The sequence below is a fragment of the Pimephales promelas genome, chromosome 6, assembly GCF_988280905.1.
Source record: "Pimephales promelas chromosome 6, fPimPro1.hap1.1, whole genome shotgun sequence".
NCBI classification, from domain to species: domain Eukaryota; kingdom Metazoa; phylum Chordata; class Actinopteri; order Cypriniformes; family Leuciscidae; genus Pimephales; species Pimephales promelas.
In genome coordinates, this window is record NC_142774.1 from 13,706,310 (window position 1) to 13,732,563 (window position 26,254).

Below are 26,254 nucleotides of genomic sequence, written 5' to 3' on the forward strand. Positions count from 1 at the left end.
CGAGTCCTCCTTCTCCTCCTGCGGCGGCGCGTCACAGGGCTAGACACACTCGCTGGGCTGGACAACTCACTCACTTGAACTGGAGATGCAGCGCTCACCTGAAGAGGAGATGCAGCGCTCACCTGAAGAGGAGATGCAGCGCTCACCTGAAGAGGAGATGCAGCGCTCACCTGAAGAGGAGATGCAGCGCTCACCTGAAGAGGAGATGCAGCGCTCACCTGAAGAGGAGATTCAGCGCTCACTTGAAGAGGAGATTCAGCGCTCACTTGAAGAGGAGATTCAGCGCTCACTTGAAGAGGAGATTCAATTACTTGAACTGAACTCTCACTGGACAGACCTGATTCACTCGGCTCAGCACTTGACTCACTTGACTCGGCACTCGATTCACTCAGCTCGGTATTTGACTCACTTGATTCACTCAGCTCGGCACTTGACTCACTCGAGTCGGCTGGCACGCGCTCAAACTCCGGTTCGACCCGCGACACCTCCGCTGTCTTAGAAACAGCACTTTTAACAGGGCCAGTGCGGGATACGGGCTCGAGGGGTCCGACATGATGAGTGGTTTTGGCAGGAACGATATGCTTAGAAGCTCCTCTGACGGTCCTTAAGGGAGGATCAAACAGTTTAGCGAGCTGAGGCTTATGCGACGTGCGGAGTGAGTGAGAGAAATCCGCCGCATACGAACCTCCCCGGCGCAGGGAAAAGAGCAGTTCCTCGAGACCCTCCTTTTCTGCGGGGAGTTCAAAAGCCTTTCTGAACAGGGCGGTAAACACGTCGAAAGGAGGAAACGACATCCGACCTGGTTCCCAAAACGTGCCTGCCCACTCCAGAGCCTTTCCAGTCAACAGTGAGCAGATGAAAGAAACGCGGTCGGTATCCGAGGCGTATAACTGGGGCCGATGACTCATGTACCAGCTGCACTGCTGCAGAAATCCTTCACACGCTTCAGGTGAGCCATTAAACTTCTCGGGAAACGGCGTACTGGAATTACTGCATGCGGTACTCACACTGGGTTGCGGAGGAACAGGTGCAGCGGGGGTTTGGGCTTGATTAGCCGCTGTGCTTGAACTCTGCGGAGACCATGATTGCACGGAGCTAGCTAGTTCCTCGAGGAGAGAAGTTAGTCTCGCCAGCTGAGAACTATGAGAGGCTAGCATTGAAGAGCGGGTCTTGACCACGGCGGATAGATGCTGAAAGTCTGCTGGATCCTCGTTTGGCGAAGTCTTCTGTAACGTACGGACAGAGACGGTCGGATCCATGTGCAGCACTTTATTAAGACAAGCAGACATGAAAACTGGCAAACAGTTAAACAAAGGGGCAATCCAGAAACTCGTGGTCTAAACAGGCAATGGTCGAGGCAGGCAGCACAGGTTCGAGAGCAGTCCAGGAAACAGGCAAGGGTCAAGAGTCCAGGGAAACACGGAGACACAGAACAGGGAATAACGCTCGGAATTGTACGCTTACAGGGTAACAAGACTTCGCAAGGGACACAGGGAAAACTCAGGCTTAAATAAGGAACTCAATAACCAATAAAGAAACACAGCTGAACATAATGAAACACAAAGAGTCCATGGGGAAACAAACATGGGGAGAGGGTGCCCTCTAGTGGCTCTCGAGGGCACCACGGCTGCTGATCGTCACACATTTATTGATTAAACCCTGAGAGAAACTATAGGGAACTTAAATCATTTTAAGAACTTTCGACACTCACTCTAAACCAGTAAAATAATAGTAGACATATCATGGCCTGCGGTGAATTCCCACAGTCTGTCAGTCTAGAGATGCAAGCCTTTAGTGGAACCTAGACCCTGGAGCAGTATCATATGCTAATGGGAAATACAGACATCTGTGCTGGGATTGCATAAGTCTTTTGCTCAGTGTTACTGTTAGTCTACTTACTGGTTTTAGTTTATGACCCAAATAAATCAAATATCAATGAGATGAAGATTGTTTTAAAGGAAACCCCATGCCAAAATGCACAGTGTAGTTGCTTGTATTGTTTTCTTTCATTGTGTCCTGTTGTTCCATGCATCTTAGTTTTGGTATTTCTATTCTTAAAGGCTTTGGGTGTAGCCAAGTCCACTGTATTGTGACCAGGGCTCTATTAAATTCTCTGTGGAATCCAAGCAATGTGACGCAACCGACCTGACCTTTCATTTCAATAGCTACTGTAGCAACGCTCAGGGTCAGTTAAGTATCAAACACAATGGCAGATGTTGAAATAAAAGCTTCAGATCTTGGATCAGTGTTTAAACCGGTCCACAGATGAACAGTTAGTTTGTTATGTTTTGGGTCATATGTGCTTTTTAATTTCATTGTATCTACATGCATTATATATATATTCAACATGACATCATGACTTTTGCGTAAACATATACGCCACTTTCGAGTCAGGTGGCGTGTTATCTCCACGCATTTTGTGCTATCCGCGTGTGTCCGCGTGTATGCGTATATGTCTACGCCATTAACGTCCGCGTCATTCCGCGTGTCTGAACACGCAGTCAAATCTCCAGTCATAAATGCCATAACCCCAGTGATGGTTAAGTTTAGGGATGGGGTTGAGGTAAGTCATATCTTTTTTTTACCTATGTGGGAACAGTCATAAATGCCATTAACCCCAGTGACGGTTAGGTTTAGGGATGGGGTTGAGGTAAGTCATATCTTTTTTTTTCCCTAGGATGGTAAGGGAACAGTCATAAATGCCATTAACCCCAGTGACGGTTAGGTTTGGACGGGGTTGAGGTAAGTCATATATTTATATAACGGTAAGGCAACGGCATTCATAAACACGCTGAAAGGCGATTATGCGTCTTGATAGCACGCCAAAAATGGAAATACGAATTGGCGTGTAATACACACGCTACTTCATGAGATCAGTCTGATATATTTAAATGCCTGGGCAGCAGGGCAATGTTGATTTTGTGTTAATTTGATCTAATATTTGATGTTTTTTAAAAATGTTGAAGATTTATGTAACAAATGAGAATCACTAAAATTATTGAATATAAACTGAGAGACAAAGGACTTGTTAATGATTTTCAGTTTTGTTCTAGGTAATTACAGCCTTGTCGGCGAGTTACCAGGAATTACAGTCTATATGCCTTTTCTCTCTTTTCCTTCCTGCCCTTTCTGCCTGACAAAATATTGTGTCTTTGTTTTAAATGCCATAGTATACTTTTCAGCTTTCATGCAGCATTAGAGTTTCTTTGTATCTTCTTAATGGGATGACATATCACACTATCTCCTAATATGTAGTTCAATATGTTGCTTACGGTATGTTAGAGCAGAGGGGAGTCATAAGCACAGGCATGCTTGTTATCTGTCCTTTCTGTTTCTAATATCTTGTGTGATGCATATGATTCACTTGATTGCATTTGGAAAGGAATTACTTCCCCTGAGAACTGTGTACAGTATGTGGCATCTTACAAGCAGGAGGAGGATAGATAAACAAAACATGTCTTAGTACATATTTTTATGGATTTCATTTGTTGCAGTGCCTCATCCAAATACCAAACTGATCTTAGAACAAAACAAAACTTGTGAAATAAAATAAATACATTATTATAGCATATGTTGGTGGACCAAATATTGTTGTAGAGAGTGGGGATTTTTATTTTGAGAAACATTGACTTAGAACAGTGGTTATCAGCCAATGGGGTAAAACAACCAACATATTTTGTATTTTAATTCACCTCCTAAATAGTTTTTTTGTTGTTATTGTTGTTTGTTTGTTGTCTTTGTCTTAAAAACCTGGATGTACAGTATGATGAGGCCTAATTTTAAAAGTGTGATTTCTAGATCTGGGGTGCGTTTCCTGTACAACGATGTAGTTCGCTGATTCCCTACCATAGTGCGATGCATCGTTGGAAAAATCAACTAGTCACGACTGTTTCCCGAAACCCATTGTCGCAAAGTATCGTTCAACCACACTGGTTTCGCACGTGGTGGAGTAATTACTACTTTTAATGAAATCCAATTAACGCTAGATTTGTTTTATTTAAATTACAGACATGTCATCTGAGGAATAGAAACGATGCCTCTAACCACAGCTCGAGAGCTGTCGTTCAAACCACACAACTTTGCGATGCTGTTTGCGAATGTTCGTTGGAACGATGGTTTCGGGAAACACGACTCGTTGCACTATGCTGATAACGACGGAACTTGCGACCATAGTTGGCTAACGATGCTTTCGGGAAAAAAATAAAAAATCATAAAAAAAATGTTGTTTACAATAAATCGACTTTTTTCTAGCCAAGCTCTAAAAAAAGAATTGGGTAGTAATTGTGATAAAATATTACCAAAAAAATCTCATTGATTTTTAATCTGTAGATCATTTAAAAAGTCATGGGGTCTTCAAAAATAGTTGTTGACAAAGAGGGGCCTTGGAGTTAAAAAAAGTTGAGACCCAGTTGCTTAGATGATACATTGGTAATCAGATGCTGTAAAGAACATTTGTGCTCTGTTCTGTATGAATCATTTTGACCTATGAAAGAAGGTGATTTTAAACATTATATATGCTATATTCTTGTAACCATTCATAACGATTGATGTGAAATATGAGTGCAAGTGTATTTTCATGTATGTACTCATTGCACTGTCAGTGAAGCAGTATTGTCTTTTGACTGAAATAAGCCATTGTTTATGATGTCATTATGACAGTGTATGCGTGATTTATACCTGACATGCCTTTTAGCAACATCTCTCCTGTTGTTCAGATCGATGCAGTGTCAGGTGTAGATAACAACATGGTAAACATCAGAAACAAATGGGATAATTTACTATCATCTCTAGGTAACTGTCTCTTCTGGTCAAACATGATAAGAGGGAGGGGGAGGGGGGGGGTAGCATCTTTTTGTTGACCCATTCCTATTTTTCCTCTTTACAGCTTACCTAGGACTGAATGGTTTGAACAAAATCATATATAATGGTATTCAGTTTACAGCAAGGTCATGGTATACATCATGATAAAGTTATTTTTAGGGTAAAATTAATATTTACTTCCATACTTTAGTCCATACTTAACTACTTATTCTTGTTTTTTTTTTCATTGAATGAAATGATGAAAGGTAATTGATCTTATTTGATTTTCTCTTTTTATTTTCAACATCTACATATATTTTAAAGCTTGACATAACTAGAGAAAAGTGTATATTTGTTTTGCCTTATTTTAAATAATTTTAAGTCATCTTGTGGCCCCCTTGGATTTTTAGGGCCCCTGGATGAGAACAAATGTTTTATATTAATGCAGATTCTTTATTATTTGCATTGTTGCATGGCACCATAAACAAAACAATGTTGCTTCATGTTGAACCTAAAACAATTAATTAATAACAAGTTCTTCTTGACTTGTTTGGGAAATCAGAACAACAGAACAACTGAGAACAATTAGAAATAGTCCTCAGATGACATGTCTGTAATTTAAATAAAACAAATCTAGTGTTAATTGGATCTCAAACAGTTTCATTCAAAGTAGTTATTACTCCACCACGTGCAAAACCAACGTGGTTGAACGATACTTTACGACAGTGGGTTTTGGGAAACAGTTGTGACTAGCTTGTTGATTTTTCCAACGATGCATCGTACTATATGGTAAGGAATCAGCAAACTATGTCATTTTTGTACGGGAAACGCACCCTTGGTTGGCACAGTCTTGCCACACTTAATTTGTGATATGGTGGTACTTGGCAGTTTAATAAATTGAAATATAAACTTGAAAGTGTGGGCTGGACGCTAGGGCTAGATCATGTCATCTCCTGCGATGTTTATTGTATTCTACATTAGTTTTGATGTACACTAGCAGGCAGCTAAAAATGTGGGGTGTTATCAGATGCTTCATTGTTTGCATGCATTCTCTCTCTCTCTCTCTCTCTCTCTCTCTAGAAAGCGCAGACCTGTGAAGCAGTCTGTTGCCATAGTTACAGGCTAAAACTGGAGCAAGTGATAAGCAAGTGATACCCTAAGGCTAATTTATATAGTGTTTAAAACATTTACAGGGGTTGAACAATGAAACTGAAACACTGGGCAATATAGTGGAGCAGTAGCACTGGCTCATTTGTGACTAGGACAGTAAATCTTTGTGGTGTTTCAAGAGCTATAGGTATCCAGGGTAATGTCGGCATTTCACCACAAACCATATCCAAGTAAATATCGACCCTTAGAGGAAACTGTCTGAAAGGGATGTCCAGGTACTAACCCTGATTGTATCCCAAAACATAAAACCATAGCTGCCCAAATCACTGCAGAATTAAATGTGCACCTCCTTTTTCCACCAAAACTGTTCATTGGGAGCCTCACAGAGTCAATATTAATGGTCAGGCTGCTATACAAACATTTGGTCACTCGTGCCAATGACAAATGTTGGTTTCAACATTAGAAAATGTTTTCCTCCACCAGCATCATAGTGACCTGGCCACTGATCAGAAAGAGGAATGAGAATCTCTTGAATCGAATCGCCCTGGCCACGAGGGCGTGGGTGGTGTGGGGAGGATACCTCGCTACATGGATATTATTTTGACTGGGAGTTTATCCAGCCATTATCTGACACACAGATAATTGCTTTTTCTGGCCGTTCCTCGAGCCACTCTGCCCTGAGCCTTTTTCCCTTAAAAATTACCATTGTGGGGATGTAAGTCCCAACCGCATTGAACCCAGCCAGGACTATTGTCATTTCTCCTTTTTCCCCTGATGTTACCTGGAAGCAGGACTTGCAAGTCACCCCAACAACCTTTTTTGAGATGAAATGGTCCAGCAGTCCAGATTAATCGCAGTTCCACAGGTGAGATGGCATCTCCTGGATCTTTAGGCGGTGGAGGAGTGATATGTAGGTCTGAAACCATTGCTCAACTACTGTGAAATTCATCCCAGAGGCCCTTGCAGCTTAGAGTGATTCTGGCTTGCGGAGGCTCAGGTTTGGATTCCTTTTCATGAACCCCTCAAACCAGTAGCAACCAGCTTTTAGCTTTTCCACAGAAAAAACAGGGATGCCATTAACTTTGGCGTACTGGAACGCAATATGCCGTATATCGCTGCATTCCAGGGGGATCCCCCTTTCAGCTAACATTTCAACAAGGCTAGCTGAGAGCTGGGGGCTCTTGCCAGAGGCATGGCACTAGCCACTCACCAACCCTTTCACTCGCCTTTGCAGTGTTCATTGTGGGATGTTCCAGACTGATCTCATGAAATTGCGTATGTATGACACGCCAATTCGTATTTCCATTTTTGGCATGCTATCAACATGCATAAACTCTTTTCAGCGTGTTTATGAACGCCGTTGACTTAATGTTATTACTGTATATATAAACCTAAACCTACCTGTCACTGGGGTTAAAGAGCCCCTATCATAGCATTTGAAATGTTCCTATTTTTGTTTTAGGAGTTCCCAAAAACAGTTAAACGTGCATGCAAGGATAAAAAAACACTTTATTTGTCTTATAATGTGCATTTATTTTTAACTGATTTGCTCAACGACTCCCAAATGATTCGTTCGACGATTCATTTTCCAAACACCTCCTTTGAGTGAAGTGAATCTGCGGCGATTGGTCAAATGACCCAGTCAGTTGTTATTTGTAAACCGTAGGCAGAGACTGTTGGCAACGGAATGCCCATAACCAGGATTATAGCTTGTCAAGTGTTGAAAATTGTATATACTGTAGTGTTTGAACAAACATGTCACAAAAAGTGCACTTTCCACACGGACGGTCCCTTACTCGCGTCTCCGTCAAGAGCAAGCTTTCCCGGCGAAACTTACATTGCGGGGGCTTTTGAGGGACAGTGCTTATTATATAGAGCGAAGTCATATTTGGCTAAGTCGTTTAGGAGGTAATTGCCATTTTTCAATGAATGTCTGGTGAATATCAAAAACAAAACTAGCTTTACCCCGCTTAGAAGCTGCGCGGAGTGTACACAACACAATATAACTATATTGTGCATGCTACAGAAAACATAACAGCAAACATTATTAGTAATACTTACAGATTGTGATTCGGAGGAGGACAAACCTGATCCATATACACTGGATACTGAGCCCTCCTTCAGGAACAACCGGCTTGCGAATGATTCGTCATTAAAATGATGAGAACACAAGGTTCGGACTATACTGTTGTGGTATCATTGCAAATATGAACTCTGACCACTGATTCTTCACATGTTTGTCCCTGGACAATGGAAACAAGTGGCTGGACTGTCCTTGCAATGTAGAACACAGCGTCTTCTCGACATGATGCGATTCAGCTGAAGTATTTGAATGTGTTCTAGACGTCACTTCAAGTCTGCGCAGGCATTTGTTGGGAGCGGCCAATGACCTCTCTACACCACGATGTAACAGCTAATGACTCGTTTCAAAAACAATTCATTTCATAGACTCAGAGTCGACTCTCACTTTTGAAAGACAATAACTTTATATACGGTGCACTTTCAGATATAAATCTTTGCAGGATGTTTTCATTCCCTTAGAAAGCTACTGTATATTCCACACTACATGAACAGTCATTTTCAAAAATCCATGATAGGTGCTCTTTAACGTTGACGAGATTAACTCCTCAGTTATCGAAATTTGGTACTGAAACACAGGACATGTTTCGATACTCGGTATATCGAGGCAATTCGGTCGGTACCTTAAAAGTATCAAACTCGATACCCCGCCCTACTTAATATCATCAGTGTACAGTTATTAGAAATTGGTGTCAATTTGGAACCAATACTATCAATCCATAATGTATTATGTGTGTGTTTGTGTCTCTGGTGGAATAGTACCTATACCCATAGCTGGAATGCAACATCGTGGGAATGCCATGTGGCAAATACAGTCATCAGCAGAGCTTGTTTAAAACAAGTGTGCGGCTTAAGCGATTTGTGTGTAATGTGTTGAAATAGGTCATCAATAGAATGGGCTTCTTTCAGTCCATGTGACTATACACAGCCCATTCTCACTCCCAAGGCGTCACCTAACTGACGCCTTGGGAAGCATTTGGACATGCTTCAATATCTGACGCTTTAGGCGCCCTTTAGCGTCAGTTAGATGACGCCCTAGGATCGCGTGTACCCTACCCCCACCCCACACCTAAACCTAACCGCGTCCTCTAACTGACGCTTTCCTTTAGCGTCAGTTAGATGATGCCGTAGGATCGCGTCATGTAAGTGACGCTAAAGGGCGCCTAAAACGTCAAATATTGAAGCATGGTCAAAGGTGACGCCTTGGGGTGAGAATGCGTTGCTATACACTATGTCACCAAGGGCACATCAGTGATACCATTGTCCTCAATTCTGAGGCATTTAAAGAGAATTAACCATCTTTAGTCACATCAAGCCTTTAGCACATATTCAAACAATGAATCTGTGACATGATCATTTATGTCAGTGAATCACTTGCAATATAACTTTTAACTGGACTAATAGTTTTGCTGTATGTGCGCTAAAGAGCAGCGGCATAAGATTAAATAATTACCGGTGTATCTATGAGCTCATCCAGGGGAAAATCAATGAATGTCAGTCAGCATGAATGATCGACACATTTATTGCAGCATTAAAAATCCATTTAGTCCTCTCCTGTTGGTGATTGTGTTGGGAACAGGATCAACATCGTGACACGCATGCAGTTTTTATGGCTCCTTCCATCATACAATTCAATGAACTGCTATTTGTGTAAAGCCAGTTGGCATCTGCACCTCTGAAATTGGAGATGTGGTGAAGGTATTTAATAGAGAGATTGAAGGATGAGGGGGTTTTAAATGGGGTTTCAATCCTGTTTTCTGCATGCTATTTTAAGGATCAAGGGAATCCTCAGCCTTAGAAACAAGTGTAAGGAATGTGTGTGAGAGAGAGAGATGATGATGATGATGATGATGATGATTTTTGGGCACCATCCTAAAGGAAAATTATTGATAACTTAATTAGCCTGTGTTTAGAAATATGAAATGTGTATACTTTTTAACTAAGAAGGCATAATCACATCCATATATTTCATCTAAATGTTTTCAATTATTTTCCCTCATTGCAGCCTACATTCTTGGTCTTTCTGAAACTAATCAACACAAGAAAATTTGACATATTAAAACCGATTAGTGTCTTACATGATCACCCTCTCCTTTTTTGCTCTCTCTCTCTCTCTCTCTCTCTCTCTCTCTCTCTCTCTCTCTCTCTCTCTCTCTCTCTCTCTCTCTCTCTCTCTCTCTCTCTCTCTCTCTCTCTCTCTCTCAAACCAATATCAATCACAGCAGATTTTAAAGATTATTATGCATACTGGACTAATTGATTGAGTTATGGTCAAATTTGATTTGTGTTTGCCAAATGAGTGATTGCAGTCTATCTTGTCCAGTGTGTAGTGAGACTAATGAATTGGATTCCGTGGTTTGAGTCATACATTCATGATCTCTATAATATTCAAATAGAAAAATCTACTCTTTCCTGCTCGTGTCCCACATCTCTCTCAAAGCGCAGAATGGTAGGCTATATCACACGTCTTTGTGGGGAAATATTAGATGTACGTTGTTTTTTTAATAGATTTAACTTTGATATTATTTAAGTTACCAATATTTACTGATATTTATTTAAATGCTTTATAGGCTTCAGTGTGTTGTTTCTTTGATAGAATTGCTCAAATAAACCCTTTTTTTGCTCAAACACTAAAAAAATAATAATAATAAAAAATTATTATTATTATAATAATAATAATTTATTATTATTATTATTAATAAATTATTATTATTATTATTATTATTATTATTATATAATAATAATTATTATATAATAATAATGTATTATTATATATATTATTATAATAATATAATATATATATATATATATATATATATATATATATGTCGCGTGCAGTCGGATAATAGGTAATAATAATAGCAACAATAATAATTATAACAGAAGATAATATCTCAAGTCTAGCCTATCCTAACATAAATTATAAATATAATGTGTATAAAATATGCGACGCAGTGAATCGATTATGGAATTCGTTGCCAACATTTTTTAATAATCGATTTAATCGATTCCTTGTTGCAGCCCTAGTGAATACACATATGGACTGGGCGGATGAATGGGCATTACAATATATGGAATGTCATTGGGGTGGCTCCAGCCTATGATGGGGGAAGACATAATCGCACAGTGCTCTGCCGAGGGAAGACACAGGCTCACCACTGAGAGTCGTATCATGGAAGAATGACTGGCAATGACCGATGGGAAAAGAGAATAAAGTACTAGAAGACAACGGAAAGGTACGCAGGTTGCTAGGAGTATGCTGCCTCCTTCGTGTGACATTTGATGTACGCGTGTTAGTAATAGTAGGGAGGGATATAAAAACCACATATTCTGGTCACAAACTGGTCTGGAAAGATGAGAAGAAAAGCTATGCAGAAGAGAGAGTAAACAACAAGAAAATAATACTCAAGTGCCAACTCTGCCAAGTTGTGCAGGTGTCGCTGGTCTTTACACTCTTCGGTCTTCACACGATTCAGTCTTCACACGAGGGCTGCCGCGGTATACTACTTTCTTTATACTCACCTGAAATGTCGTTATTGAATACAGCTGGACACCCCTCACTAACGAAAATGTTTACCTTGTCACTAAACGCGAACAAAGAAGACTTCAATGAGATTTCATTTGTAACTACAACTGCACTTTAATCAAATAAGAAAAAGATACAAAATACTTAGTCACTGCCACCTCCTGTTGCTTAACTGCTTCCATAGACATATACACTAGAACTCACCTTGGATACGGCAGTTCATTGGAACGAATGCGTCAATAGAGCCGCCATCTTGAAACAGGGGAGCCCCTCCACTTTAATGCATCAGCGTCAATGTAGTAGACAGGTCTAACGCAAATAAAATCACCATAAATCATCATGAATGTGATTTTTCTTGTTTTTTTGGTTTGTTCCAACGGTCAGACATGTATGTATCGTTGATTGTAGAAAGAAAGAAAAATGTATATATTTTTTAAAAACATTCTTCCTAGTTCAGATTTCATCTGTGAACATCATACGCTGCACAAACGTCCGCCACCATCAATGAATTCGAAGTAAAGGCAGAGATAGCAGCGTTACCTAGCTACTTCCTACGACAAGACCCCTGTTCCAAGATGGCGGCAGTTTTGACGCATTCTTAGAACCCCCAGGTGAAGTCTAGTGTATATGTCTATGAACTGCTTCTTCTAATAAGTGTTACAAAACACACTGTATAAATAGCGTGAGCTGGCTTAGGCCACGCCTCACTAGTGAAACTGTTGACCTCGTGACTTACCGCGAACAAACAAGACTTCACCAACAAGATTTCAGCTCATGAGCACAGTAAACAAACACTGTTTCCTAGTAACTACGGTGTAGCATATACAGATGCTATGTTGTAGAAGTGGTGTGAAAATCACTGTTGACACAGTGAACAGTAATAATAATTTGAATACGCATACCATTAAAAACACTCCAGAAGCTTTTGATACTCATCTTTCACACTTTTTGAAGTTTATTTGATTTAATTATTCTCCAGTGTGTATGAGCAATAGCATGATTTTGAATAGAAATAGATAGCAATATTTGCATATATAAAATGCTTTGTTTTTGTTTGATTTGGTTAATTTTGCATCATTTGAGCTGCAATGTATATCTTTGACTGTTTAATGACTGTTTACTCTATTACATTTATCTGGTTGGGGAAAAAAAAATTAAAGGGACACACCTGTCCATATAAAAGGCATGGAATGAAAATTTCTTAGAGTAAAAAGTGGCTTCAAATGCCAAATATTATACATTTTGAAAACCCCAAAACTATTCCCACAGCTTACTGGCTGTTCACTTTTAAATTAATTCAAAACAGCAAAGTCTTGATCATCAAGGAGACCAAGAACTCAATTACTGTCAAAGACGTAGAGGTCCTTTGCAGAGGGGAGTGCTTTTAAACTAGATCAAACAATAGCTTCAGTGAAGATACTGTTCAGCAGCAGGAGACCAAATTCAGATGTGCAAAGCTACTTGAAATATACCCGGAGAAGAACTTGCCACTGCAATTTTTGCTAAATTAATCCAGAAAATCACTAAATAAGGAGTGAGTCTGAATTATTCCAGTTTCAAAGTTCAAGACCTTTTATTTGGAATAAATGTGATCATTATAAAAACACACTTTTACATAGGGGGAAATATTTATTTGCAAAGAAATCAACAAAATTATTTTACCAAAATATGGAAAATTATGTAAATGTGTCTGGATGCATTTGGAAGACACTTTGTAAATGCACATGTAATGGAGCTCAGAGAATAGAATAACTGGATGGTCTCTCTGACATCAATCTCATTGCATGCTGTGACATTTAGACCGACGGCTGGTGACAGCAGTATATCATAAGAAGCGATCTTCCTGAAGAAAGGCAATCTCTTCTCTACAGTCAGATGTAATCAATGTAGCAATTACAGATGTGGTTAAAAGTGATTACTACACCTCAACAAGAACATAGATGCCATCAGTTGAATGCCTTTTTAAATAAGCCTAATTGTTATAGATTACTTGGGCCTAATTTTGATTTAACAGATATTTAAACAATTGTTTTATTGGCAGGCCAGTGTTGTAAGTTAACTGAAGATAAAGAATCACTTTATTGAGCTTTGACAAAGGTGGAAATCCCAATTAACTTCAGAAAAGTACACGCAGCACATTTATTTGACTAACTACAGTTTGGAGGAATAATTGTAAGATAACAAGGCATTTCAGCTAATCTACTTATAACTCAAGGCAGCATATAGCCTACCACAGCCCATGTTAATGACTTGCCTATAGCACCTTTTTTTTTACTCTCCTGTAACATCGTGTGTCTACTTTGAAGAGTTTTATTTTTTTAAATATTACAATCAAAAAACATATATGTATTTAAAAATACATTTTAAATAAATTGTGTTTTTGTTTTTCCAGATGCTTTGCATACATCAGTAAATTGATGTTCTTATAAACTAATTGGAAATAACATTCAAAACAGTGTAATTCACAAACAATTACTACATCTGAAGCATTAGTGAGACAGAATTAGTTCCACAGAATTAAATGTCACCCTTTGATATTGCAATGTATGACTCGTACCTTATGAACATTTCAGCTAATCAGAAAGCAAATGGCTGGTTGTGCAGTAAAGTGGAATTACTGTACAACATTGATTAAGTGAACTATGAGGAAAGTAATGTTATGTGTAAGTATAAGTGCTCTTAGACACATACCTGTAAACATTTGTTAGTCATTTCAAATGTGTTGGAAATTATGTACCACTTAAATTAATTGTTAATGGGAATTAAAGTGGAAAGGGTGAAGGCAACATTATAGTCTTTAAAGATATAACTGCATATCATTGCCTGAGAAGATTCTCAATTATTTCCATATCACTTTATGGTATGGCGCTGCCATAATAGATATTCAATTAAATAAGGTCAATTAAAATTAAATTAAAAGGTCAGGTCTTAAAGGGTTAGTTCACCCAAAACTGAAAATTATGTCCATAATTACTCACCCTCATGTAGGTGTGCTGTTTTAAGTGAAATGATTTGAATGTCCCTCAAAAACTCTCTTTCCCACTGTCACCCTCACACGGAAGACACCTGTTGAAGTGCTCCAGAAATTGCTCTATTAATTTCAAAACATGTCTTCTCAAGGGGGATTTTTTTGCGACATCTTTGATATGTAAATTGTATATTTTTATTCACATATCAACTTTGTCTAGTTTTAATGTAAATTGAGAAAATATTAAGGTTTCCATATGACAACGCTGTATGGATAAACAGTGGAGTAATGTATTTCCCCATTTTTTTATTATTATTTTTTTCATAGATAGTAGCATCAACAATATGATTGCAGTTCTTTATTCATTTGAACTGTTTATTGTAGTATAGTTGTATTTATGTACAAATAACATGATTTCTTCTTTTCAGTAAGTTAAAACATATGCCTGATGAAGTTCGTGAGACAGGAATGTTGCTAATAAAATTTTGATACTCGCAGTATTAGAGTGTGGAAGTTCCTTTTTTGTTTCTTTCTATTGCACTTAAATAGAAAAGAAGAACTACTTCTTTTCTATTCTTAACTACTCGAAAAGCTTCTTCCTAACTACTCGAAAAACGGCGCTATACTACGCACATGGCACTTGTTATCGTTAATATAACACGCGCTGTGAGGGCTAAGTTAAGGTATGGGGTAAAGTCTGCGTGTCATATTCACTCTAAAGGATTTATGACGTCTTTGGTTCGCGTGTTACATTAACGATGAAGGGTGCCTAATGCGTAGTATAGCGCCGTTTTGTCATATAGCGTTTTATGTGACGCTAAAGGATGAGAATGGGCTAGTTTGTTCATACCGACAACACGGGTTGATCCTTCACCCCTGCCCAGAATTTTGAAAACTGTAGGCTTGGCCTCTGAGGGGCCAAAGCTCATAAGTTCTGGTCTTTCAACCGAGGTTGTTGAGACCATCCTCCACTCCAGAGCTCCCTCCACAAGGAAACTCTATGCCTTTGAAGTGGAAATTATGCACTTCCTGGTGCGGAGAGAACCAGCTGAACCCAGTTAACTGCCCATACGTGTTATGTGTTTTGAGGAGACACCCTCTTATAACAAGTTTCCTAAATCTGCTCTGCCCAGTTAGAGTCTTAGAGGCCATCTCACTTGCTTATGTGTCGGCCGGTTTTGACTGTACAGGCCAGGAGTTTCTCTCCAAGATGTTTGTGATGTGGCAGGCTGGTCCTCACCGCAAACATTCGTGAGATTTTACGACCTTGACCTCAGCTCTAATCACAACGCAAACACACAGGCCATCCCCACAGCGTTTCAATGGTGTCTTATTCCCTCTTCAGGGGACTAAGGTTGCATACGTAACCGAGACGTTCTTAGAGCTGTTGGCAGCATTGTGACAACAGATGTTCGGTTGTTGGTTTCAAACGTGTCATTGACAAGGATCAAAACAGCTGGATCCTGGAAAACCCACCGCTGTGCCATGATACGTCATGACTTGTCTACTGTATTGAGAAATGCATTATATTTGGAATACTTAATAACATTTTCATCATTCTGATTACCATAACATGTATTTGCTACTGCGACAATCAAATTGTATACGATTAATCTTTGCCAGTAAGGTTCATGTTACAGTAGCTCACAAATCCACAAACTTCAACGAATTGACTAACGAGGTATGGTCTGAAGAAAGGTGGTTTTGGGGGTACTAGTGAGTGAGTGAGTGCAGTGATAATGCAGTGTTTTAGTTTTTGTTAATGCATTTTTTAATAAGATTAAAAATGTCAAGAACCTAAAATTTGATTAATGCGGCTGCTATTAATGGTAGGCTACCATTTAAAAGCAAATAAATGTGAGATAAAGTTGTTTCATGCTGTAACACAACATAATTGTAATAATGGGCATTATCAGTGATAATATTAATTTAGAATCAATGAAGTCGTGAACTTTATTTATGTCGTGGGGAACAAAGACAAAACACTTGCCTCTTTCCTATAGTTTTTTGAACCCATCAAGTTAAAAAAAAAAATACTAATTTCATTTCAGGATAGATGAAATGTAGCCTATCTCTCAAGCCATGCAGTCAATAAAAACACACTTATGTCCACGGGAAGACAGAGAGATCACGGTGTATGTGCGTGCCTGTGTGTATGTTGGAGTGTTCATGATGTTGGGAGGGGGGCCCTGCTGGTTTCTAGGATACACCCATCCATCTGTTAGTGCGGGGAGTTGTTTTCAATGCGGTGCATTTTTACCAGCACTATGTAATAGAGCTCAGTTGTTCAAAACACCTGCATTACCAATGTGTAAAGTGTCTCAAATATCTCAGAATCAACAATCCTAAACACGCTTGTCTAGTGTGAAGCAGCGAAAGGAAAATTTGGAAATTATATCCCGATTTTAAAACCCGCATGTTTTCTTTGGAAATGGACAGCGTTTGAGAGAGACAGCAGAAGATCGTGTTGAGTGATATCTGCGGTGGAGAAGAGAGGTCCCTCACAAAGCCACGCACGCACACACACGCGCTCAATCTCGCCACCGCGCGCACAGTCGCTCATCCACTTCACCGCTATAGGCATTGTTACATTTCATCCACTTCTATAATCGCGCTTTGAACTACCATGGAAGAGAACATGGAAGAGGGACAGACACAGAAAGGTATTGTGTTATAGTGCTTTCCCTTCCATCTCCCAATTTTACATCATGCGCGCTTGTCTTTGTGTTTATGCAGCATACGTGTTAAGACTATTGATGGTTACTGCCACTGATTTTTATTTATTTATTTATTGACGTTTTATTACTTGTGTTTTTAAAGGCTGCAGATCAATTTGCAGTGATTTTGATAAAGATCAGTACGGTTCTGTTAATTGCGGTGGGGTTTCAAATGCAGTGCTCGCGTCTTTGGCCATTCTCACTCCGCTCGTTTGTCTCATGCGTTTTGTGCTTGTCTTAATGAATAATGAGGATTTGTCACCGCTCTCTTTTCTTTCTCCCACTCTTTCTATCTTTCTTTCTACCATTGGGCTGCTCTGGTTATCACCACAACGCAGCCATTACAAAACACTCGGGTCAGATTAGTGTGGCTGTTCACCGCCTTTGTCTCTTAAACTGTTTACTTTATACGATTGTCACTCATCTGATTTAAAGCTGCAGCTTTTGTAATGTGTTTGGCTTGGATGCATGTGGAAGAGGGCGCCTTGCTGCATGTATTAAGTATGAGTTATGAGAACGTGCTAAATGCAGGAATGTTGATTTGAATTTATTAAAAAATGCGAAGTTTATAATATACAGGTGAGAGGAGGTTTCAGATTTTTCTGATGCAGATGCTTTGTTTAGTCTTAAATATGCCCCCCACAATGTATCTTCCACTCACACGCCCACTCTCGTTTCATTTTTATATTGTTGCCGTTGGACGACCTGAAAAAAAAAAAATGGGTGGCAAATATAAGGTGGGGCTGTGGGTAGTTAAAAGAATAAGGTCGGTTGCTACGGCATGAGTGGATGTGTCATCTAAATGGTTCTATATGAGCAACCGCAGCTCTTCTTTAAGATATGTGTCATCTAAATGGTGCTATATGAGCAACCAAAGCTCTTCTTTAACGCCACTGCCATAACTGACCCACTTCTGATTGAGAGAGAGAGAGAGAGAAAGAGGCTGGGGCAAGAGAGAAAAGAAATCAGGGCGTCACTGAGCATTCAGAATTATCTCGTTTTTACCCATCATCTCAGAAAACAAACTGACCAGCTGTTGATCAAAATGCCATGTGTCTGTACAATCTAGGTTCAGTTAATATAAGAGAGTTTGAATTGAATTCACATAGACTTTAAATAGAATGTGCGTTGGTTTCTGCTGATGATGGTCTTGGCTGTCAATGTGAACACCCACAATGAAATGCTTTACACATACATCCTACAGTAGCTGCTCAACAGATGTGCAGTCCTTTAGCGTTTCCTGTGAAAATCAATTATTTCCACTTCACTCATGTGAGGAACCACTTCGCAATAACAGTGTTTAAAGACTGCCTGTAGGGACGGACACTGGGGGATTCTCTCAGACCCAGTCCATCTCTCTCTCTCTCTCTCTCTCTCTCTCTCTCTCTCTCTCTCTCTCTCTCTCTCTCTCTCTCTCTCTCTCTCACTTCCGGTGTGTCTGGGTGCGAGGTGAGCGAGTGAAGCGTGACTGGAGAGCTTGTGAGTGATTTTGTCTTTTTCTATCTTTTCCCCTTGCTGGGTTTTCTGGACTTTTCTATTGATTAAATTGTTGGGCCGCTTGCTTTCCACTCTGTTGGGAAGCATGTCGGACCCACGCGTGCAGGGTTTGAACACACTCACGCGGCGTAATGCGGTTAAAGTAGCCGCCGCGGTGAGTGTGGAGGAATGTTGCCTTGCTATTGGTGAGGTTGTAGGGCATGGGAGCGTACTATCTGCCTCCAGAATGAATAGTGCTGTGGTAGTGTTTCTCAGTAGCGTAGATAAAGTCAATGAAGTAGTTGAACATGGTATAATAATTGGCGGTGATTTTGTCTCTGTTCTTCCCCTTTCATTACCCGCCAAGAGAGTAACTTTGTCCAATGTTCCACCGTTTGTAAGCGATGAAATTTTGACACAGTCTTTATCTCGTTATGGAAAATTGGTATCGCCGATCAAGAAGATCCCAATTAATAGCGATTCTCCCTTGTTGAAACACATCGTTTCGTTCAGGCGTTTCGTTTATATGATTATTCAGGACGATACAGAGTTAGACATGACACTTAATTTTCGAATTGACAACTTTGATTATGTTATTTTTGTGACTACCGCGAAATCAAAGTGTTTTGGTTGCGGTAAGTCTGGACATTTAATTCGTAATTGTCCTGACAAAGTTGCAGAAAAGGAAGTAAACGCAGTGAATGGGAGTATTGAAGGGGATGGTAACGTGGATGGGGTTGCTAACACTGCGTTAGTTGGGGAGGCGGCGGCTGAGGGTGTTCCCGGTGAGAGTGTTGCGTCTACTTCACTGCGCTGTGAGCATTCGGAGTCGGGCACGGTGCCCATTAAAATGTGTGTAGAGGCAAACGTTGAGGATGTGCCGAGTGTGGCACCGAGTTCTGAAAATAATCATGTTGCGCAAACAGGAAGTGAGAATAACTTGGGGATTTTACAAAACGAATGTGTAAAGGAAAGTGTGGAGAAAGAACATTTGTTTAAAATGCCGTCCAACAAAAGGAAAATAATTGAAAAAATGGTTGATGCCAAAATAAGTAAAACGAGTGAAATGCAAGAAAACATGGATCAAGATACAGAAAGTGATGATGGGTCTTCTGACTCCAGTGTGACACTTTCTCAGGGGGAGTTTAGTGGTCGGGAATATGGACTTGAGGATATTAAATTATTCCTCAGATCAACAAAAAATAAAAGAGGAGTGAGTGTGAAGGAATATTTTCCTGATGTTAAACAGTTCGCCGAAAAGGCAAAAACCCTAATGGCAGAGAGTTGCTTTACAAATAAAGAAGTCTATAGACTTAAGAAAATTGTGAGGAATCTTAATACTGCTTTAATCAATGATGTCAGTTAAATGTAAAAATAAAATGGCTGATGTGTTGTGGCTTGTTGGGTGGGGTTTCTTTTCCTTATTATTTTTTATGAGTGAAGTGCATGTAGCAACTTTGAATGTTAATGGGGCAAGAGACTCTGGAAAAAGAGCTACAATATATGAAGTAATTAGGCAAAACAATTTTGATGTTGTTTTATTACAAGAAACTCATAGCGATTTAAAAAATGCTGTTGACTGGAAAAGGGAGTTTGATGGCATCACTGTGTTAAGCCATAACACTTCATTAAGTGGGGGAGTAGCCATTTTATTTGCAAAGAATTTTAGTCCCATATCTTATGATGTTGATGAGATAATAAAAGGAAGGCTTCTAAAAGTTAGAGCTGTTATTGAAAGTTATGTGTTTATTTTTATTTGTGTATATGTTCCAACTACACCTGTCGAAAGAATGGCTTTTTTAGACATATTATGCTCAACTCTACATAACTGTTGTTCTGAAGACTTCTTGTTCCTTGGTGGTGATTTCAATTGTACGGAGAATAATCTAGATCGGAATCACATTGAGCCTCATTTGGCTTCACGTAAACGCTTAATTCATATTATAAAAAAGTATGATTTATGTGATGTTTGGAGATCTTTAAATGGAAATGAAAGACAGTACACTTGGGTACACACGCGTGATAGGGCTATGTCTTTAGCTAGGTTGGACAGATTTTACAGTTTTAATCACCATCTTAGTATTTTCAACAAATGTTATATAACACCAGTAAGTTTTTCGGATCACAGTATGGTGCACTGTAAGCTTATTTTGAGCTCAATAAAACCAAAAAGTGCATATTGGCATTTTAATACCAATTTGTTAAGTGATAGTTTTTTTAAGGAGTCATTTAAGTACTTCTGGGATGTTTACAGGAAAAAAAAGTCTTCTTTTTATTCATTGCAACAGTGGTGGGATGTTGGTAAGATACAAATAAGGCAGTTTACACAACAGTATACTCACAACGTTACTAAGGAGTTGACTCGTTCATTACAGTTTTTGGAGGGAGAGTTAATTGAATCTCAAAATTTGGCAAATTCTACAGGAAAAGAAGTTTATTTGGAAGCCTGTTCAAGGAAGAAAGCTCAGTTAGCTGATCTGCTGGGGCATAAGATACAGGGGGCTCTGGTCCGTTCACGTTTCCAGAGCATTGATCAAATGGATGCACCGTCCCAATATTTTTTCAATTTGGAAAAAAAGAATGGTCAGAAAAGGTTTATTCATGGTTTGCGCTCCGAAGATGGAGTGTTATTGACAGATCTGGCCAGTATTCGGGGAAGAGCAGTTAATTTTTTTCAAAATTTGTATAGGAGCGAGCTTAAGTCAGAGTGTGGCGTTGACAATGTTTTCCTTGACAATTTACCAAAGCTGTCAGAGGAAGTCAACGATGAGCTCGAAGGTGTGCTGACCCTGGAAGAGCTATATAAGGCCCTGCAAACCATGAAGTCTGGGAGTGCTCCAGGAATGGATGGCATCCCAGTTGACTTCTACAAGGTTTTTTGGTTGGAAATGGGTGTAGATCTGCTGGAGGTACTCAAGGACAGCTTGTCGAAGGGTGGGTTGCCATTGAGTTGCCGAAGAGCGGTGATCACTCTAATTCCAAAAAAGGGGGACCTGACTGATATTAAGAACTGGCGCCCTGTCTCGCTTCTCTGCAGTGATTATAAAATTCTTTCTAAAGCATTGAGTACCAGACTGGCTGGAGTATTGGGATGGGTTATCCATCCAGATCAGACGTACTGTGTCCCTAGTAGATCAATAGTTGATAATATTTCTTTGATTCGAGATATTTTTCATGTCTCAAAGTTGTTAAATTTAGACTGTGGCTTGATATCCTTGGATCAGGAGAAGGCTTTTGACCGAGTGGAGCACTCATATTTGTGGAGTACGCTAACAGCTTTTGGTTTTAGTAAAACTTTTATAGACATGATTAGAGCACTCTATTGTGACGTTGAGAGTATGCTGAAAATAAATGGTGGCTTATGTGCTCCCTTTCAGGTTCTCAGGGGTATCAGACAAGGTTGTTCCTTGTCTGGAATGTTGTATTCCTTGGCTATTGAGCCATTGCTACAGCAGATAAGGAGCCAATTAAGTGGGTTGTTTTTACCAGTTTGTAATAAAAAGTTTTGTTTGTCAGCCTATGCCGATGATATTGTGGTGATGATCAACAGACAAAGCGATGTGCAAATTTTATATAATTTATTAGAAGAATTCAGACTGTTGTCTTCCGCAAAGGTTAATTGGAAAAAAAGTTATGCTTTAATATTGGGACAATGGGCTGATGGAAAACCTTGCCTTCCGGATGGGATGGTTTGGGAAAATGGAGGTATAAAATATCTTGGAGTTTATCTAGGGGATGACGGTGTGTTACAAAAAAATTGGGAGGGGTTGATGGAAAAAATTAAAGGGCGTTTGGAAAAGTGGAAATGGTTATTGCCGAATATGTCTTATAGGGGGCGAACTCTCATTGTCAACAATTTAGTGGCATCTTCACTTTGGCATAAGTTGGCATGTGTAGACCCTTCTCCACAGTTTTTAATGGAAGCTCAAGCTGCTCTGGTGAACTTTTTTTGGGATAAACTACATTGGCTCCCAAAGAGTGTTTTATACCTCCCCAAAGATGAAGGTGGGCAAGGTTTGATTCACTTACAAAGTAGATTGGCTGCCTTTCGATTACAGTTTTTAAAAAGGCTACTTGATGGTTCTAAAGATTTCAGTTGGCGTGCTGTGAGTTGTACGATTTTGCACACTATAGGGGGGTTTGGACTGGACAGATCCCTCTTTTTAATGGATCCAACTAAACTGGATTTATCGGAACTACCTGCCTTCTATCGGAATCTCTTCAAGGTGTGGAGCTTTTTTCGTGTTTATAAGACTGAGAACTTCTTTTCTCTCCACTGGCTATTGCAGGAGCCATTGATACTTGGGGCCCGTTTGGACATTGCCACTCAATGTCATTTGCCGGGGTTCTGCAACATCTTTTTGCAAGCCAAGATCTTTACGTTGGGACATTTGGTGGCTTTAACCGGGCCTCAATTTGAGAATGTGAACGCCGTTTCTGAACAATTAGGAATCAGATCTGTTCGTTTATTAACACGGTTTTTGGTCAAACTTAAAGACTGTCTTACAGGTGAAGAAGAACTTTTGTTAAAAGATTTTTTTAAAGGGGTTTGTACTCCTGATGTTGATGACCCCTTTCCATGTTTGATTATTCAACCCAATCTTGAAGAGGGTACAGGTTTTTTGCTGAAACCAGGTGAAACTTTGCTTTTAGATTTTTTGTCTAGTGAAGGAAAAAAATTGTATAGAGCCTGTGTGTTGGTTTTTAACAAGAAAATGTTAGAAAAGAGAACTAATACACCATGGTGTTCTGTTTTTAAGCTGAAGAATGATGTAAAACCTGAATGGAGATCTTTATATAAGCCACCATTGTCTAAAAGGTTTGGTGATCTACAATGGAGAATTCTCCATGGTGCCATTGCTGTAAATTCTTTTATTTCAAAGTTGAATCCTGAAGTTAATCCTGCTTGCCCTTTCTGTCCTCAAAAGGAGACTGTTTTTCATGCTTTTATGGACTGTTTTAGACTAGAACCTTTGTTTGTGAGACTAGGAGAATTGTTTTGCAGGCTTGATGAAACCTTTTGTATGGAGACCTTCATTTTGGGTGTTAAGTACTTTCAGAAAAATCGTTTCACTTGTCAATTGTTGAATTTCATCTTAGGGCAAGCAAAAATGGCTATTTATATTAGCAGGAAAAATAGAGTGGAACAAGAGGGTAGCGATGATGTAAATGTTTGTTTTGTAAATTTGGTCAAATCAAGAGTTTTGATTGATTTTAGGTTTTACAAAACTATGAGTGATCTCTCAACTTTTGATCTGGTATGGTGTGGCAGTCATGGTGCTTTATGTACAGTTTATGAAGATGATTTGGTTTTTTCTTTCTGATTTGTTTTTTTAAAAGTGGTAAATATGGTGAAGAGTGTTTGTTAATATTTATTGTGAATAGTTACTGTTGAAAATTGTAATTAAAGTTTTTTCAAAATTCTCTCTCTCTCTCTCTCTCTCTCTCTCTCTCTCTCTCTCTCTCTCTGTGAATGAATTTCCAGCCCTCATTGCTGATGGTCTCTTCTTTCGTAATGTCTTGTAGTGTGTTGAAGTAATTATGGGGTGGCAAGAGAGAAGGAACTTGCAAAGGAATTAAGAGGAGTAGACCTGGCTGTGGATATAAAGATTTCATTAGACAAAAACTGGCTGGTTTGGGGGGTTAAGGTAGATCAATCATTCATCTTCAGCAGATGGCAGAGTGCTCTGGATTAATTCTCATCTTTAGTGTCCATAAGTGGATCAGCGGGAAGATAAGCTACCGTCACCACACCAAGCCATGCACTTCTTCCAATGGATAAAATTATGAGTTTGTGTGTCGGTACTGTAGCCTATAAATGTGGGTGCATGGTTTGTTGAGACTGAAACCATGGTCATAATATGATTTTCATTGAAATGTTGAATTGTACCACTGTAGCATTTCATTAGAACCATTGCAACATTGGTATTGGATGCAAAACTTCTTGAAGTAATAAATCAAAAAAAAAAAAGTAATTACACTCCTATGAGTGCATAGATTAAGCCTCTGCTTGACCTGCAGGCAGTTTTTAGATGGAAACTGTGCTGATCTTGCTCTTGGGACATGCTACAGTGCATAGCAAAATTAAATACTCGTTTTTTCTCCACAGCCATCATTCAAACATTCTCATTAACTGCAGAGACTCTAATGTAGAAGGGAAATCAATTCTCTGCGCTTTGATTTGCGGGTTCATATGCTTACTAACATTATTCAGGCATTGTTGTGAAACAGCAGATTGGATAAATCATGTTTCATAAGGTCTTAGTGAATAGGTCACAGTGTCAGTCAGAACAGGATCTCCAATAGCTCTCTGTTATGATATACAGTAAGAGTGCAGTTTTAGAGAATTTCAGTTTTGAATTTCTTTTTATGTTCTCCTAATGAAAATCATTTTGTGTTGTCCTGATTTTGATGATCATAGATGGCCCAATGTTCATTGTTTTAAATAATCTAGGGTGTATTTAAACCAGTGTACTGTATGTTAATGGTCCAACAGATTCTGAGGAAATACTCGGAAAACAAAAAACATTATGCAGATACGGACTTTTCAAAAAAAAAATGTTTTTAAGACATGATGTCATAGAACAAAGATTTGTTTTCACTTTCAGAAAGATAATCAGCGACAGAAAAAAAGGTTTGATACTTCATTCAAGATATGAAGTATCTTGAAGTATGGATTCAGAATGAGATTCTCTGTTATTGATCTTTTTGCTTCTTTTGTTGCTTTTTCTTTGCCACTTCAAAATTGCTCATTCGAAATATGTCGCTTCTTCCTGCCTCTTGATAAATGATGTCCTCTGGGATATAAACTCTTTGATTGATGTCTTGGGCTGTTTCACTTTAAACATTTCATGTTTCATTATATTGTGTGCCTGTTGGATGCTTCAGTCAAACCTGTTTGCTTTTTAGCTTTTTAGATTATTATTGCAAACTACATTTATTTTTCAGGGCAATCAAAAAACTGTAACAAGAATGAGTTAATAGTGCCTGTGACATACTATTCTCTTCTTGAAACAACCTAGCAGTGTGCATTAGTGGGTTAAAGCTATTAAACTGACACTACATCCATTCCAGTAAATGTGAAATACAATTACATGATTTTGATGAACACTACTGTAATCAAGCCATTAAGCTTTGTCAGAGTGTCCTAAAGCTGTTTTCAACCAGTATGGCAGCCACTGCGTACAACATAATACAGGCCACGTATCTGAATCAGAGCTTTTGTTCGGCTTTATTGATTTTACAGGTTTAGTTAGAAAGGTGAAATTCATGAATTAATCTGCTAATTATGTGGGATCCTAATCATGGGGAATTCCAAATAGATTTCCAATCCTGGACAAGACATGGAAATTAATACATTTTCAATTCAATAATTTTTAAATGTTTTAAATCACATATTTTTTTAATCATGAAATGCTTGAAAATGAATTGAAAAAATGTACCTGCCTTTATTTTTCCGATTTGTGGTCATTTATGTGATGCTTTCCATTTAAAGTCCCTCAGTGGTGAAAATCAATTTTTTAATGTTGTTTATATGTCAATGTGGTGTCCCCTATCAAGCGAATTCGCACATCCCCA

General features: G+C 39.1%; 1 protein-coding gene across 4 annotated transcripts in view; it reads left to right on the forward strand.

Moving 5' to 3' along the window:
- gpm6ab (glycoprotein M6Ab) overlaps window positions 1-26,254 on the forward strand; it is a 61,977-nt gene that overhangs the window by 4,934 nt on the left and 30,789 nt on the right. For 2 of the 4 annotated variants that reach the window (XM_039690969.2, XM_089132138.1), the window contains exon 1: window positions 16,733-17,146. The exons of the other annotated variants lie outside the window; for them this stretch is intronic. In XM_039690969.2, the coding sequence (XP_039546903.1) occupies window positions 17,110-17,146 (37 nt within the window). In that variant the 5' untranslated portion in view covers window positions 16,733-17,109. Of the gene's footprint in view, window positions 1-16,732; window positions 17,147-26,254 lie in introns of those variants that run through there. 4 annotated transcript variants of the gene reach the window in all.